Source organism: Lagenorhynchus albirostris, chromosome 16 (genome assembly GCF_949774975.1).
Source record: "Lagenorhynchus albirostris chromosome 16, mLagAlb1.1, whole genome shotgun sequence".
In the NCBI taxonomy this organism is placed as follows: Eukaryota; Metazoa; Chordata; class Mammalia; order Artiodactyla; family Delphinidae; genus Lagenorhynchus; species Lagenorhynchus albirostris.
The window spans coordinates 81303754-81318421 of NC_083110.1; the positions used below are offsets into that span (position 1 = coordinate 81303754).

The 14668-nt window shown below is 59.9% G+C and overlaps 1 protein-coding gene across 2 annotated transcripts in view; it reads left to right on the plus strand.

Annotated features, from left to right (window-relative positions):
- Positions 1-14668, plus strand: part of MGMT (O-6-methylguanine-DNA methyltransferase) — a 311657-nt gene that overhangs the window by 253124 nt on the left and 43865 nt on the right. The window contains exon 5 of one of the 2 annotated variants that reach the window (XM_060126556.1): positions 12346-12395. In XM_060126556.1, the coding sequence (XP_059982539.1) occupies positions 12346-12395 (50 nt within the window). Of the gene's footprint in view, positions 1-3223; positions 4350-12345; positions 12396-14668 lie in introns of those variants that run through there. The other variant, XM_060126555.1, reaches the window with a different exon arrangement.

Below are 14668 nucleotides of genomic sequence, written 5' to 3' on the forward strand. Positions count from 1 at the left end.
AAAACCCTCAGTCAGAGCAAACAATCTGTTCTTAAAGTTTCCCGCTACTCCCTCCAGGCAGATGGGAGCCGGGTGCTGCGGGCAGGACTCAGCGGGACTCGGCAGCGTGTCTGCTTCTCGCTCAGTTAAACTGCACTGGAGAGGAAGTCTGAGCTCACCCTCCCCGTGCGGGGTCAGAACCCCACAGACGATGCGAGTTACCATGGCAACTCTAACTTCTGGTCCAAGGCGGGACTAGTCTGTGATGTGCGGGAAGTCGGATTCCCGCCTCCCAAGCCAACTTACTTAGGTGCCAGTGCCCCCAGGCCCCGCCTCGGCGGTCCCCTGGGGGCAGTGTACAGCGTGTGGGGCTGGAATCCCCTCTCGGCCCCTAAGCAGCTTGTCACCTTGGGCCAGAGGCTTAACGTGTCCCGAAGTTGAGAGTGCCTGGTCTGGGCTCGTTGGAGGATACGATGTCACGATGTGCACATCAGGCATGCTCTCCCCAGAGCATCATTACTGAGCAACGTGTCTAGGACAGGGACTGGGGATCCAGCCATCCTCCTGGGACAGGTGCAGCCCCACAGAGGGGCACTTCCTGGCAGGCGTGTGTGTGTGTCTGGTGCCCAGCAGGTGACACCCTGCTCCACCCACAGTGAAGGGCCTCCGGTAAAGGCAGAAGTAGGAACGACCACCCGAGGGAGCAGGGGGTGCCCAGATACCATGAGAGGAGGTTCCCCCCACGGGTGGGGTCTTTCAGGGTCTGTGCCCAGCTCCCCACCCCGGCGACATCTCCAGAGTGGGCCCCAGTTCCTGTACCTGTGCCCGCTGCTATGACCTTCCTTGTGGAGCGGCCACCGTGATGTTCCCACAGGGATGAGAGCGCTCACCCCAGCATGCCCTGGGCCTGCAGTGGCCGCCCACCGGTGCCCCTTCCTCCCGCCAGGATGGAGCTACCTAGGATGAAGCCTTTCTTCCCCAGGGACTCCAGAGCAGACCCTTCCCTCAGCAGAAGTCTGAACTCTGCCAAGGCCTGGGGAGACCCCTCCAGAGAGCAGCTCTTCTCAAGCTCTGAGTAACTGCTTGTCCGGATCCTTACGCAGAACAACCATTGGTCTCCCAGAGCCCTGTGCAGTGGGAACACGGGGTACAACTCCTTGTGTTTGGTGGCCCCCGGCATGTGGCCATCCCTGGCACACTGGGTGTGCTCTAAGCTGTGTCCACTGGCTGCCCAGGAAGACATCTCCCATCCACTGTGGTTTTCAGGGGCCGTAATTACATCCCTTTCTTTCCTCCCGTCTTCTGAGCCAACTGAGACATGAGTAAAGGATGTTAGCTTTATTAGGATAAAAGCTTGACTGGAGAGGTGGCGTGGCCATAGCCGTGGCAGGCTTTGCAGGAAGTCCCGCCAGAATTAGACCCCCCCCGTCCCGTCATTGGTCCCTGCAGGGGCGGGCGCTGACCATGTCTTGGAAGAGGAAAGGGCACCCCGTGCCATGGGGCAGGCAGTCCCCCTGCGGGACTCCGCAAGGTGCTGAGCTGAGCATTCTCATCCATTCTTCCAAGGGTGGCTGCTCAGTGAGTCGTCCCCGCCTCAGGGGGGTTGCGGGGGAGAGACCAGGCCCGGAGCATCCCTCCAGTGAGGTCCTCCACGCGGAAACCGAAAGCAAGGGCAGTGGCCACTGCAGCCCCTCCACCCGTGGCTGTCAGAGCTCCGTGCGGACCGCGGCGCTGCCGTTCCAGGAACAGACCCCAAGCAGGGCTCCCGTGCGCATCCTTGGGACTCCTGCTGAGGAGGCCCCGCCAGAGAGGACAGGGGCTCCCCTCCCTGGTGGGGTTGGCAGCGCAAGTACGAGGTTAGGGGGAACTAGGCCTGTGAGCGGCTGCAGGAGTAGCGACTGCGGGCCCTGGGGTCCAGTCCAGTCTGGTGCGTGTGGTATCAGCCTCCTGCGGGTCTGTGTGGTACCAGCTCTGGGCCAGGAAAAGAAGGTGCCGGGCGCTGGGGGAGGCCCTGTCCTCGGGGCATCGGCGCCCGGTCCACACCCCTGCCTGCCTGTCCAGCCTCCCGGGACCCAGGCCCTCACTCTCCGAGGCTGGGCCAGCCTTGCCCCTCCCCTGGGACTGGTACGGCTGCATTTTGGGCCGCGGGTGAGCTTCACTGGGTGCACAGAGCCCAGCCTGGGCCCGTGTTTCCTGGTGCATCTCAGGGACACTCGGCCCCTGGGCGGCTGTCACTGCCCTTGGTCCCAGCAGTGGGGCCCTTCTGATAGTCGGCGGTTCTCTGTGGGCTGTGTTTGGACTTGTTTTCACTGTAAAGTGGCGTTGCTTTTAGTGGAGTCACTCTGTTGATTTAAGCAGGTACCTGGCTACTCCGCTTGTCTCCAGGTGTGAAAGGCCAGGAGCAGCTTTGTCTTCCCATTAGGGCTTCTTTTGGGGGGTGGGGCGGGGGGAACCCTGTGGGACGAATGAGGGTGAGCATGGGCCGAGGGTCCTTGCTGGTGTCAGTGGAAGAGCTGGCTGCCCCATCCCAGCAGGTGGGGTACTGGTAGCAGCAGTGGTGGTGGCAGCTTTTCAGGTGGGAACAGATGGAACTGGAGCTTCTCAGACTTGCCATGTCCAGAGACTAAGGAGGAATGCAGGTCCCCCCCAGTGCACGGGTGTAGTGTAAAGCCGGGGTCGGCAAACCTTTTCTATAAAGGGCCGTTCAGTCAGTATTTTAGGCTTTGCAAAAGCAGCCGCAGGTACGGAGTACCAAGTGGGCGTGGCTGTGTTCCCATAAAACCTTATTTACAAAAGCAGGCGTGGACTGCATGGGGACGGCCACACGTTCCAGCCTCTGGGCTGAAGGGGCCTGTGTGAGTACAGCATCCCCCGAAGTTTCTTCTTAACATCTTGGAAGCGTTGGAGAATTTTACGTGGTACCTAAACTTGGAAATGTCATTTTCAATTCTGCCTCCGTTTTAAATCCCTTATCAAGTGAAATTAAGCGTTCTCCTCCCCAGTCGTAGCATAAAGGGGTTCTCTAGAAGATGCCCCACATTCGCCTCAGGCGTTGGGCCCCTTCCCAGCCCGCACAGGATGCTCAGAGGCCAAGGGGTGAGCAGTGCTGAGACAGAGCCTGCAGGTGGCCAAGCCCTGCGAGTTGGGCCCTGGGTCCGTCGCGGTCAGGGGCCTTGCCCTGGATCCCGAAAGGCCACGCTGGCCCGGAGCCCCGCCTGACGGAGGCTGCCTCGCTGTTTTCCAGATGCCCATCCTCATCCCGTGCCATAGAGTGATCTGCAGCAGCGGAGCCCTGGGCGGCTACTCTGGAGGCGTGGCCGTGAAAGAGTGGCTTCTGGCCCACGAAGGCGGCCCGGCGGGGAAACCGGCATGTGGAGGGGGCTCCCGTCCAGCGAGAGCCTGGCACGGGGCCCTGGGTGGCACCACCAGCTCCCAGCCTGCTGGCCAGGATTGAGTGTTTGTAGTAACAGCTCGCTGGGAGCACGGCGGGCGGCGGCACTGCCACGTTAAAGGGGCTGGAGCCGTAGGGGTGCCGCGTGTCTGCTCTTTCTTTTCCACATTTTACGACAAAGTGAGTTCAGAGACTGGCCGCCGTGCGTCTAACCTGTTTCCTTCTCTCACACTGTCACTCTTCCATTTCTAATACTGTTAAGTCAGGGCTGAGACAGTGGGGGGCTGGCAAACACGAGGGCGACTGCCCCGGAAGGAGGGGGCATCCGGCGCCCGCCGGGAACCGCTGGCTGCCTCGGGCACCACACCTGTGCCTGGAGCCAGCCAAGGCCCCCAGGGCCCTGGACCCCCATGCAGGCCCGGCCCAGGCTGCAGCCGTGTCTGCCCCCTGCGTGCTCCCCGCCTGCCCTCTCCTCTTGGCGGTTGATGCTGCTGGAGGAGAGGGGACGGGCCCTGGAAACAGGCGCTTACTGACATTCTCCAGCCTTATTTTTCCAACTGCCAGAAAGCGAATGCAGGATGCATCCACTGGGGGTCATGTCAGTGGAAAGAAAATAACCGCTTGCCGGAAAGATTTGGGAAAACAAACAGCTCTTGGCGCGTGGGCGTGGTTGAAATGGCATCTCTCTGAGGAATGGAGTCTATCCCAGCCTTTCTCTGGACAGAAGGTGACGAGGGATGCCGACCTCTCCTTCCTGACACCTGACGTCGAGCCTGGAAGTCCAGGGTCACACACGAAGGCGGGTCAGCTCTTGTCACCGACGGCAGAGAGGAGCGTCTCCAGCATCTGCCGGGCACATGATCTGGTACTTCAGCACCGTGTTGCCGCTTCAGCGTTATAATTGACTTATCCAAAAAGCGTAAGGGAAACTTGTAGCTCTGTGGGTAAATAATATGTTGTATGGAGAAAATAAACCATGCCCAAGTGTTCAGTAGAATGCCGTGTCTTTGTCAAGGGTGCCTGCGACAGTGTAAACAGCAGCAGGGAAGCTTGAGCAGTTTGTGTTTGTCACCAGAAACCTGGGTAAAAATACAGCCCTGCACGGGTACAGTTTGGGTGTACTGTGTATCTCATGGTACCTTAATATCAACAAAAGAGCAGGTACCTAACACAGACAAACTGGGCTTTTCTCACCAGTTTACAATTTATTGCATCCCTTTCTTAGGTCAGCCAAGTTAATTCTGGATTTTTTCCCTCAAAAGTAAAATATGACCATTTCCGCATTATCTTCGGACTTTGATCCTTCTCAGGACTTCTTTACGGCAGAGTCGTGCTCCTGCAGGGAGCTGCACAGATGTCTGATCTTCGGATGGAACCCTGAGTCTCCCCGCTGCGACCGTCCATTCTCACGGGGGCCCTCGGCTCGGCGAGCTGTGAGAATTGTGTGTCTCCACGTGTGAGCAGAGGGCCTATTTCTCTGTCCCGATGTGTTGGGAGGACGAGTGGGGGACCTGGGGTGCCCTTCGCACTTGGGGGCTGTGAAGGTGGTTGGCTGCGTCCCGAATTGTGTAAGGAAAATGCTTTGCTCCAGTGACTGACAGTCCCAGGACCCCTCCTCTGCCCGGAACGGAAGCGCAGGCTGCGATGCCCGGCCTGCGGCACCCGGCCTGGGGACCTGGGTGCGGGGCTGTCTGTGCGCTTCCAGTAGAGGGCGCCACCGTGGTGCCCTGGGCGGCGCCGGGGAGCCCCGGCCCCGCTTCTGCTCAGTGACGGGTTTGAAAGTGGGGTAGGGTAGAACTCCGATCCAGATGCCCTGCGGCAGTCCCCGGGGCACGTGCCGTCCGGGCTGCCAGCAGGCGGGCAGGCCTCTCTGCGGTGCGGTCAGCCCTGAGGACACATCGCAGGCCCCGTACCCTCTGCACGCGGGCCGGGCCTCGGCCTGGAGAGCAGGCGTCCCTTAGGGGGGCGGGAGCCTCCCGCTGTGATCTCCAGATCCTCAGGCAGCCTCCGAGCGAGGGTCCCGGGCTGTGCAGCCTGCAAGGGCCCGGCCCGCCGGCGAAGCTGCCCGAGGGGACCCTGCAGCTCCGTGGCCTGGCGCCACCGGTTTGGGCTGCGCCCTTGGGGCCACACAAACTCTGCTCTTTTTCCTGCTTCCCGGGGCCTCCTCAGCCATCAGAACACGCTTGAGAGACGCCCCGGGCTCCCACTGGCAGAGCCATCCCCCTGAGTGCCGGCCACGAACCATTCCAGGGGCAGCAAGCTCCGAGAGGCCGCCTGGAGCCGCAGCCGCTGGAGGGGCAGCAGGTTTGTGAAAATGCAGAGGACGGGAAAGGCCCAGGGAAACACGAAAATATTTTCCCCTTGAAGAGAGATGTTGAAGCAAGGAGGCTGAGTCCTTTGGCCGCGGCCCCAGGTCCCCTCACGGGCGGGTTTCCCTCCACCCAGTGCCGGGCCTCGACCCGCCAGCACCAGACCCGCGGGACAGCCGCTCGGCCAGCGCGTGCTGTGTTCGCCGTTCCCGGACACCCGGGTCGTGAAAGATTCAGAAATAATATTTGTTTCTGCGGAAGCACATGTGTAATGAAATAGCTGCCCTTGACCACGCGGGAGGCGGGGCTGCGAAGGGTCGTCGTGTTCCTCTCCTGGTGCTTTTCCCACGACGGGCGGGAGGGTCACGTAGACCCACTCGCTCGCCGCGTCCGAGGCTGCAGAGGGGGGGACGCGACGGCAGAGCCTGACTCCCTGGCGCCCGAAGACGAGGGGCTGGTGCTGCCGAGGGGCAGGGGAGGTGCGGGGAGGAGTCGGAGCCGCTCGGGCAGCCGGGCCTCTGGGGAAGGGGGCGGGTCCGCCGTGGAGGAAGTTGGTCGGGGTTTTTAACTCGAGTCCGCGCGCAGCCGACACAGACAGCAGCCGGCCGGTGCGGCGTGGTCACTGCCTAGCAGCACTGTCGTCTCCAGCTCGAGTCTCTTCGGGTGCCCGTTCCCGCCCAGGGCCTCGCGTTTTCCACCCCGCATTCTTCCTTAGGCAGCACCTCTGCTCTGAGCAGCCAGGCATGTCCAGGGAGGGAGTCACTGTTCCTTAACCCGTTGTGAACAGCAGCGTCATCCCAGACCGAACTTCCTCTGAAGCGTCAGCGTGGGAGAGAACCGAGCAGGCGGGTGGCTTAAGAGCTCTGGGAAGCGGTGGCGTGGTCGGGTGGAGCCCTTGGGTTTAGGCGCTGCTCAGAGGAGCCCAGGGGGCGGGGAGCCCCGCTTGGCGTGTTTGTCCTGGCGCAGCCCAGGCAGGGCGTGCAGGGCGCGCAGGCCCCGCTGGCCGCGTCCTCCGCACCCGCAGACTCACCCGGGCTGCTGGTGCAGCTGCAGCTGTGCCACAGGCAGCAGTGCCAGCTCGAGCCTCGGCCACCGTGGGAACAGGCAGGACGTCACAGCCGAGTCGGCGAGGACTGTCCACTTCACCTCAGAGCTTGCCCAGGACCTTAGTGCTGTTTTGATTTCAAGCTGCAATGGTAACAAGTTATCTTACCGTGGGGCGCACAGAAGGATCCAGTCTGTTTTCTTTTACTCAGAAGAGTTTCCCAGAAGACCGGTCGGGAAGCTAAGCCTTTCCCTGTGGCCTCTGAGCTGGGACGCGCTTGGGCCTCCAGGTGCCTTGTCTGCTGGTAGGTTTTCTTGCTGCCGTCCTGGCGGGGGGTCCTGGGGACGGGCACTTGGACGCCCTTGGTGAGGATTGAACTGTATTTGGCCTCTCCGGGCCCAAACAGGGTTTTTCTTTCTTCTTCACGGGCATTTGATTGAAGTTTGTTTAGGGAGCTGAAGTTCACATCAATTTTACCTGTTATCAGTTTGAAAGACCCTGAGATTTAAATGGAACTCTGCCAAGCAACCCCTGTCTGTCTGTCTGCAGGAAACAGGGTGACAGTTGAAAGCCAGGCCTGGAGCCTGGAGAAACTGCAGGACCCAAGTCTCTAAGTGACTGAGGGCAGCCGTCCAGGGTCCTCGGACGCTGTGGCCCCAGTTGCGGACAGATGGACGGCGTCTGGCCTCCGTCACCCAGGTCGCCTCCGGTAGGATCTGTGCCGGGCGGGCGGGAGTGGACGAGGACGCGAGGACGGCGCCTTGATGGATGAAAGGGCGTCGTTAACAGGCCTTTAACGTTTCCCGTGCATGTCTTTTTCACTGAAAAAAGCCACAGGAAAAATATTCCATGTGGACAGCAGTTAAGATTGATCCCGAAAACATGGCGTCAGTGCTGCCGGCGCCCGCAGGGACCTTCCCACCTAGCAGCTTGCTCACAGCTGCCACTCTGGGATGGGGGCACGGTGCTCGGACGCTCAAGTGGCCACAGGGTGCAGGACGGGCTCTCCCAGTGGTCGTCAGGGACGCCGATGCGGTGGGATGCTGAAGGAGGGCCAGGAGCTGCCACCCCAGGCTCCGCGCTGGCTCCAGGGAGCTCTCCAAGTGGCTATGCCGGGCGCGCGTGTGTGTGTGTGCGCGCGCAGCGCGCGCACGTCTGCACGTGTGTGCATGTGTGTGCGCGCACGTGTGCCTGTGTCTCGATGCCAGTCCCGGGGCGACGGAGGGGGTGTAGCCAGGGATGGAGCAGAGGGGCTGGGAGCGTCACCTCTTCTTTCCTTGTTTCTCAGGTTGGGCCATCCCCCTGGCACACACAGCACCGCACGCACACACACACCAGGGTCTTTCTTAAGTCTTCTCGTCACATGTCACTCTTGTTTGGTTCCCAAACACAAGCGATATGTGTGCTTCCAGACTGGTTTGTTGACTTAAATTAAGAAAACCCCAGCTGGAGATGATATCAGCGTCCAAACATTAAGCAACATGTGATATTGTGCAAAAAGTATTGCTTTTGCGTGTTCTGATCGCCATGACAACAGGGCAGAGCGGACACACATGTGAGACTTCTGGCAGGAAGCACAGGCGCAGGTGCGCGGCCGAGCGGCGGGCCCAGCGGGCAGGTCTGGCCCCGGGGCTGTGGGCACGTTCTGCTGCACAGGGGCAGCCTCCGCCACCCCGGGCCTCTGAGGGGCCTGTGGGGGGCCGGGTCTGACCCCAGCTGGAGGAGCAGAAAGCTGAGCCTCAGATCCAGCTGAACTTGGGCTTGTCCCCCCAGCTCCTGTGAGCAGAGTGGGTGCAAGCACGTGGCCCATCACCCCGAGCTCAGGGGCCCCTCACGGGCGAGTGTGGACCCCTGGAGGCCTGGGAGGAGGGGAACGCGACACGGCCTGGCCTGACGGCCAAGGGGGCCGGCGCAGCAGGTGTTTGAAGGCCCAGAAGCCAACAGAGCCTCGGAAGAAGTGGTGGCGGTCAGGACGTGGGGGCAGGGCGGCCACAGTTCCATTGAGGAAGGTCGGGCTTGATGCGGTTGGGAGGCGCCTGACCCCGCTTGCTTCTGTGACAGGGAAGCTCTGCACGTGGCAGGGGGTGCTGGCCTCATCTGCAGCCTCTGACGGGAACCTTTAATCTGCTGCTCTTCTGAGTGGTGGCCGAGGGCCCCTCGCTGCCTGTCTGCCACCCAGAGTGACCACGCGCCGGCCCCGCGGCCCCCGGGCAGCGAGGAGGAGCTGCTGCGAGGCCAGCAGTGCAGCGGCCGGCCAGGAGACAGCAGCTTGGGCACGAGGGAGCGTTCAGTTCCAGAACGTGTACTTTTGTTGGGATAAACTCTACGTAACCTGCGACAAAAGCAGTACGAAGCGATTTTAAATCTCTGGGGCCCTGAGAAAAACCAGGTGCTGTGTGTGTCTGACAGCCCTGAAGCCCTGCCCTTCCTCTCTCCCCAGGAAGGGAGGAGAGGTGCAGCACAGTCCTCGCCCACCTGCCTCCACAGCGACGGGGACTGGCGTCGTCCCTGTGCTGCCGGACCCCCAGCCGGGCCGTGGGAGGCGCACTTCCTTCCTGCCAGTGATCTGGGAGAAGCACAGCCTCCTGCCACCCCCCAGGGAGCCCTGGGAGTGTGTGCACCGTCGCTTACTCCCGAGCCGGTTGTGTCCTCCAGCTGTGTCCCAAACACACACCTCTGGCCTCCACGTGACTTCAGCCACAAGCCTGAGGACAGCAGGTCACACAGTGGTTCTGGCGTCCAGTCTGAGCTGAGAGCCCAGCCCTGCTCACCTGCTGAGGGGTTTCCACACCGTCTCCAGGCCGAGTGCCTCGTGCCAAGCTAAGAACCACATTTATTTAAAAACTGCCTTTTCTTTGAGATGCAGAATGACACGTCTACGTATCACAACCCCAAGCGGCACGTAGCTGTCGGTACTTTTCCCTGCAGACGTCTGACGTCAGTGCCAGGAAGCAATGTGACAGGCATTCTGCAGTTTCAGGCCAGTTGGTCTCATGTCGATGAACATATTTTCACAAGGAAAGCGTGGAAGTTCGTCGCGTGTTAGGCCTGAGCCTGCCAGGGTGCTGCCGACCCGTTTATCGCCAGTGACGGCCTCCTCTTCTCGTCCCCAGCCCCCTCCTCGCCCCCTTCTCCCCTCTGTCGTCCCCCTACCCCCAAGGGTTTCTCGCAGACCCCACTCCCGACACAGGTGTCTGCGGACTCTCCAGCCGGTGTCTGTCGTGCTGGTTCTGAACTCTCAGGCTGCTGCGGCCTCTGGGCTCTGTGCTGGGAGGACGGTGCCAGGCTGGAGCGTTCTCTCCTCAGTGCCCCTCGAGCTGGCCCCTCTGTGCTGCTGTGCGGAAGGCAGGCGGCAGTAATGCCCGCGGGTGAGGAGCTGGGATCGGAGCCCAGTTTGTCCACTTCAGTGGCTGCGTTGTCCTGCGTGCGCCACGTGACCGCTCCACAGCTTGGTTTCTGTAGCGGATTGAATGGGGGCCCCAAAGAGAGATGTCCACGGGCAGACCCCTGGGACCTGTGCATCTGGCCTCATTTGGGAAAAAGATCTCTGCAAATGTGGCTCTGTGAAGAATCTCAAGGTGAGATCATCCCAGATTATCTGTGTGGCCCTAAATCCAATGGCTGCCTCCGTCTCAGAGCGAGGGGGAGGAAACCCAAGGGGGGAGGGAGGCCCTGTGAAGAGGGAGGTGGAGACTGGGATGATGGGCCCCAAGCCAAGGTTGCCAGGAGCCGCCAGGAGCGGCTCCAGGGTCCAGAAGGGGTCTCCCCCTAGAGCCTCTGGGGAAGCGCGGCCCTGCCGACCCCTGGGTCTTGGACTCCTGGCCTCTGGAGCAACAAGTTTCCGTTGCTTTAAGCCCCCTGTCACTGGTACTTTGGTACGGAGGCCCCAGGACACTGACACGGCTTCCTTATCCGTGTAGAGGGGTGTGTGGCACGTCGTCACGCTGTCAGGTTGCAGTGAGTTAGCCCGCTGCTGGGAGCGTACTGCGTGCTCGGCGGGCGGCGGTGGTGGAACCCCCCGCAGGCTAGCTGCGGGAGCCCTGGGGATGTGTGTGATCTCAGCACCCTTATCCGCCTCGCCTGTGAACACTCGTCCACCTTGCGTGGGCTTCCTGAGCGTTTAATGCATCAGAGTCTCACCTTGTTCCCTTCTCTTGCCTCTTGACTGTCATTTACCGTGAAGCCCGGGGGCAGCTCTGACATGGGTCGCCAAGGCCGCCCCTGAAGTGAGAGAGACTTGGTGTTGCCTCTCCTCTGGCTTGTTGACAACGGAGGTTGTGGGTTGTTGCGAACGCCAGGATGGGTGTGCAAAGTCACAGCAGACCTGCGCCCGGGGTGTTGCAGGTCCAAGCAGTGACCCCTGAGAGGCTGCCCTGTGCAGGTGACACTCAGAACGTCTGGCAAGACTCTGACCGTGGCCACAGCACTGCTTATGAACCGTAAGCCGTGACAAAAATGACTCACAAAGGCCACGCTGCCCGCTGGCCGGGCCGGCGCTGCGGGTCAGGGACGGCGTGCCAAGCTCCGCTCAGCCGGCGGGACGCGTCTTCGCTCAGGAGCCACCAGGTGCGTTTGTAGCACCAGGGATGCCAGCGTGGTGTCCTGAATCCACCATAAACGGGGCGATGCAGGGCTGGTGCAGAACAGACCGAGTGGATCCATGGGCCCAAATGGCAGGTCTGGAGTAGAGGAGGGTACGGGTGACGTCAGCCATCCCGTGAAGAGATGTCCGCCTGGCTGATGGTCCCAGAACTGCAGGTTTAAGTGTGAGACGGCACTTTATTATAAGCTGGGTGAAATAATAAAAAATGTGTAATTCTCTGCCTACAGCGTTGTGCAAAGGACGGGCGCTCGCTCGCTCGCTCTCTCTCTCCCTCCCTCCCTCCCTCCCTCCCTCCCTCTCTCCCTCTCTCCCTCTCTCTCTCTCTCTCTCTCTCCCCCCCTCCCCCTCTCCCTCCCTCCCTCCCTCCCTCCCTGCCTCCCTCCCTGCCTCCCTCCCTCCCTCCCCCCCCTCTCTCTCTGCCGGAGGAGCAGGCCATTTTGTTGTAGGGCAGTTAGGTAATGTTAAAACGTGAAATTCCCCCAAACAATTCCACTTTTAGGAACTTACTCTGGGGAGAGATTTCCACGCGTATACAAGGCTACAGTTACAGGGATACTTGTCATACCATTATTTGTGACGGCAACAAGTAGGAAACTACATAAATGTCCCAAGGACACGCGTTGACTAAGTCATGATCCATCTGTACAATGTCAGGCAGTCCTACCACTAAAAATGGTAACATGAGTCTGTGTTTATTGACATCAAAAAGAGGGCCTTGACTCACTGCTGAGTGATAAAGGCATGTTGTTCTATGAAACAGGTTTTTTTAGTTGGGCTTAAGAGTGTAAGACTGGGAGAGAATCCATCAGAGTATTTTCGTGGAGATATCTTGGTGGAAAGAGTTGGGGAGAATTGCTGTGTGTGTGTGTCTGTGTTGCTTTCCAGTGTTGTTAAACTTTTATAGAATGTATGTGTGTATTATACAATCAGAAAAGTGTGATCCATGATTCTGTCTTAAAGATATATATTTACACGTAAACACACATATGTATACATAATATATCATTTTTTTTTAAAGACCATCTGTGGAGCGGAGTACAACAGTGATTATCTCAGCCCGAGGAAATCGTGAGTAGTTGGATTTCCTTTTCTGTGCTAATCTGTAGATCCTGAATGTTTCCAGTAGAAATGGGTTATGTTTGTACTTATGAAAGCACATCTCTTTCCTCTATGAAGAAGGGTCCCTGGCAGATGTAGTGAGAAGACAACGCTGGCAAGTGCAGTCTGGTCTCAGGAGTGGTGTGGCTCAGGAGACAGCCCCACCGTCTGTTTAGCAGAGGTCCCCTCTCCGCTTGCAGAGCAGTGAGGCCATGGGAGCCGTGTGCACACTCCCTGACCAGGCCGTGTGGCACCAGTGTGCGTACGAGGCCGGCTCGGGGTGTGTCTCAGAGCACAGAGTCATGGAAGGAGGTGTGGGTGAACTAGAAAATCAAGAGGGGCTTCCTGGAGGAGGTGGCGCTCGAGCGGCACTGTTAGCTCTGGACAGGACATAGAGGGCATTTCAAGTGGAAGGAGCAGCCAGATGCCTTAGAGCAGAGGTGAGCACAGGTGGCTTTGGCCCCTGCGATAGGAAACCAGGGACCAGCAGGAAAGTGGCCGTTGTCGGGCAGGGGGAGGACAGACACCCCTGCCGCAGCCCCAGGCACGAGGGGTCCGTTCTTGGTGGGTTTGGCGTGGTCACCAGTCAGGAAAGCAGTGCGCGGCAGTCATCAGCCCTGTGCTGAAAGGGGACACCTCGGACTCCAGCACCGCCGGCTGCATGGGGCAGGAGCCCCTCCAGGTCTGCGCAGCCCCGCGCCCTCTGGGGGCTCTCCCTCCACCTGCCCGGGGGCGGCGTGCCCCTCTGAACCGCTCCTTGGCCCGCTGAGTGTCGCGCGGCACCTCTGACGTGGGGAGCTGTCACGGGACAGGACGGGCTTTCCGGCAGGAGAGAGACCAGGAGGAGGGCGGGCCCGGGAGAGGACCGCGTGGGCCGGGCTGGGGGGGCCTTCTGTCCTCGGGGTCGGGACCCGTGAGAACACAGTCCGCCTGGCAGAGCAGGCCTGAGCCGCACGACGCCAGCCCTCTTGTCTCGGCGTCCCTGTGTTTTGCATAATGTCACTGTGTCTTGTTAGAGAGACTACTAATCCTTAGAGCTAACGGTACTAACTAATTAGTGTAAAACACTTTGAAAATATAAGGAATTCAGATGAGGAGTATAATTGGCCAGTCCTCCTGGTACTGACACTTTCACTGTGTCTCTGATGGAGCTGTGGCCTGACTTCATCCAGGAGATGTGGTTGTCCAGGCAGGGGGCAGGCGTAAGCAAGACGGGCTGTCCTTAGCCCCAGACGGGACGCAGTGCGCCCCGGGCTACCGTGGGGCCGGGAGAAGTGAGCCGGCCAGCCCGACTGCCTCACCGCCCCAGGACCTCAGGGAGCCATGGGGAGGGGGCTGGGTTGGCCCGAGGCTCCAGGTCGTGACCGGATTAGTGCCCACAGCCTTGTCGAGGCTGGGGGGAAGGGCAGGGCCCAGGTGTGGCCAGCCCCGAGGTGGCTTCGGGTCCTAGCCGTGGCCTGCCGGTCGGCAGCAAACCTGTTTGACGTCCCCTCTCTGGAGTAGCGCTTATGATGCCACCTTGCACTTCCTCCTGAGGGTGCAGACGGAGCTGTGAGGCGCCTGGCACATGCAGTTTATCCTCTTTTCCTCTTTAAGAGATAAATGCAGGGTTTCCTTCTCAGTGGGCAAGTCACTCAGAAAAGATATCCAAGCCCCAGACCTGGATGACACTTGGCCTGACCAGTCCACCCCTGGGTGTGGGTTTTCCACTGGTGTTACTGGAGAAAAGACGATCGCATGTTCTCTTTGGTGTGCTACTTTCTAAGGATGTATGGGGCTGTCAGCAAATCATTAATCTCTCTTTAAACCAGGGTGACAGTATTTACATTTAAGATCAAGATGATGATTATCTGAAGAATTCCCCTGGAAGCTCTCCTCACAACTGGAGAAACACAGCAGCCAGTAAGCAGAGCCGCATCCTGGGCCAAAAATAACAACGAGCTGGTCCCGGAGACCCAGACTTACCGAGGGTGATGTAGGTGAGGCCAGCGCCCGACAGAAGCTGGTCGGCCGCGGTCAGCAGGATGAACTCGGCCTCAAGAAAAATGACGGCCGAGCCGCGCATTCGGTGACTGAGCACTCAGACACAGCTTGGCAGGTGTCTGCTTCAGACAGACCAGCGACCAGAAGACATTCCTGTAAAGAACTATTTTAAACAAGGATCTGTGCCCAGACGAAGCAAAGGACCAGCGCCCAGCAGAGGTGAAAAGCCAGCTCTCCGAGCATCCTGGGAGCGTTCCAGC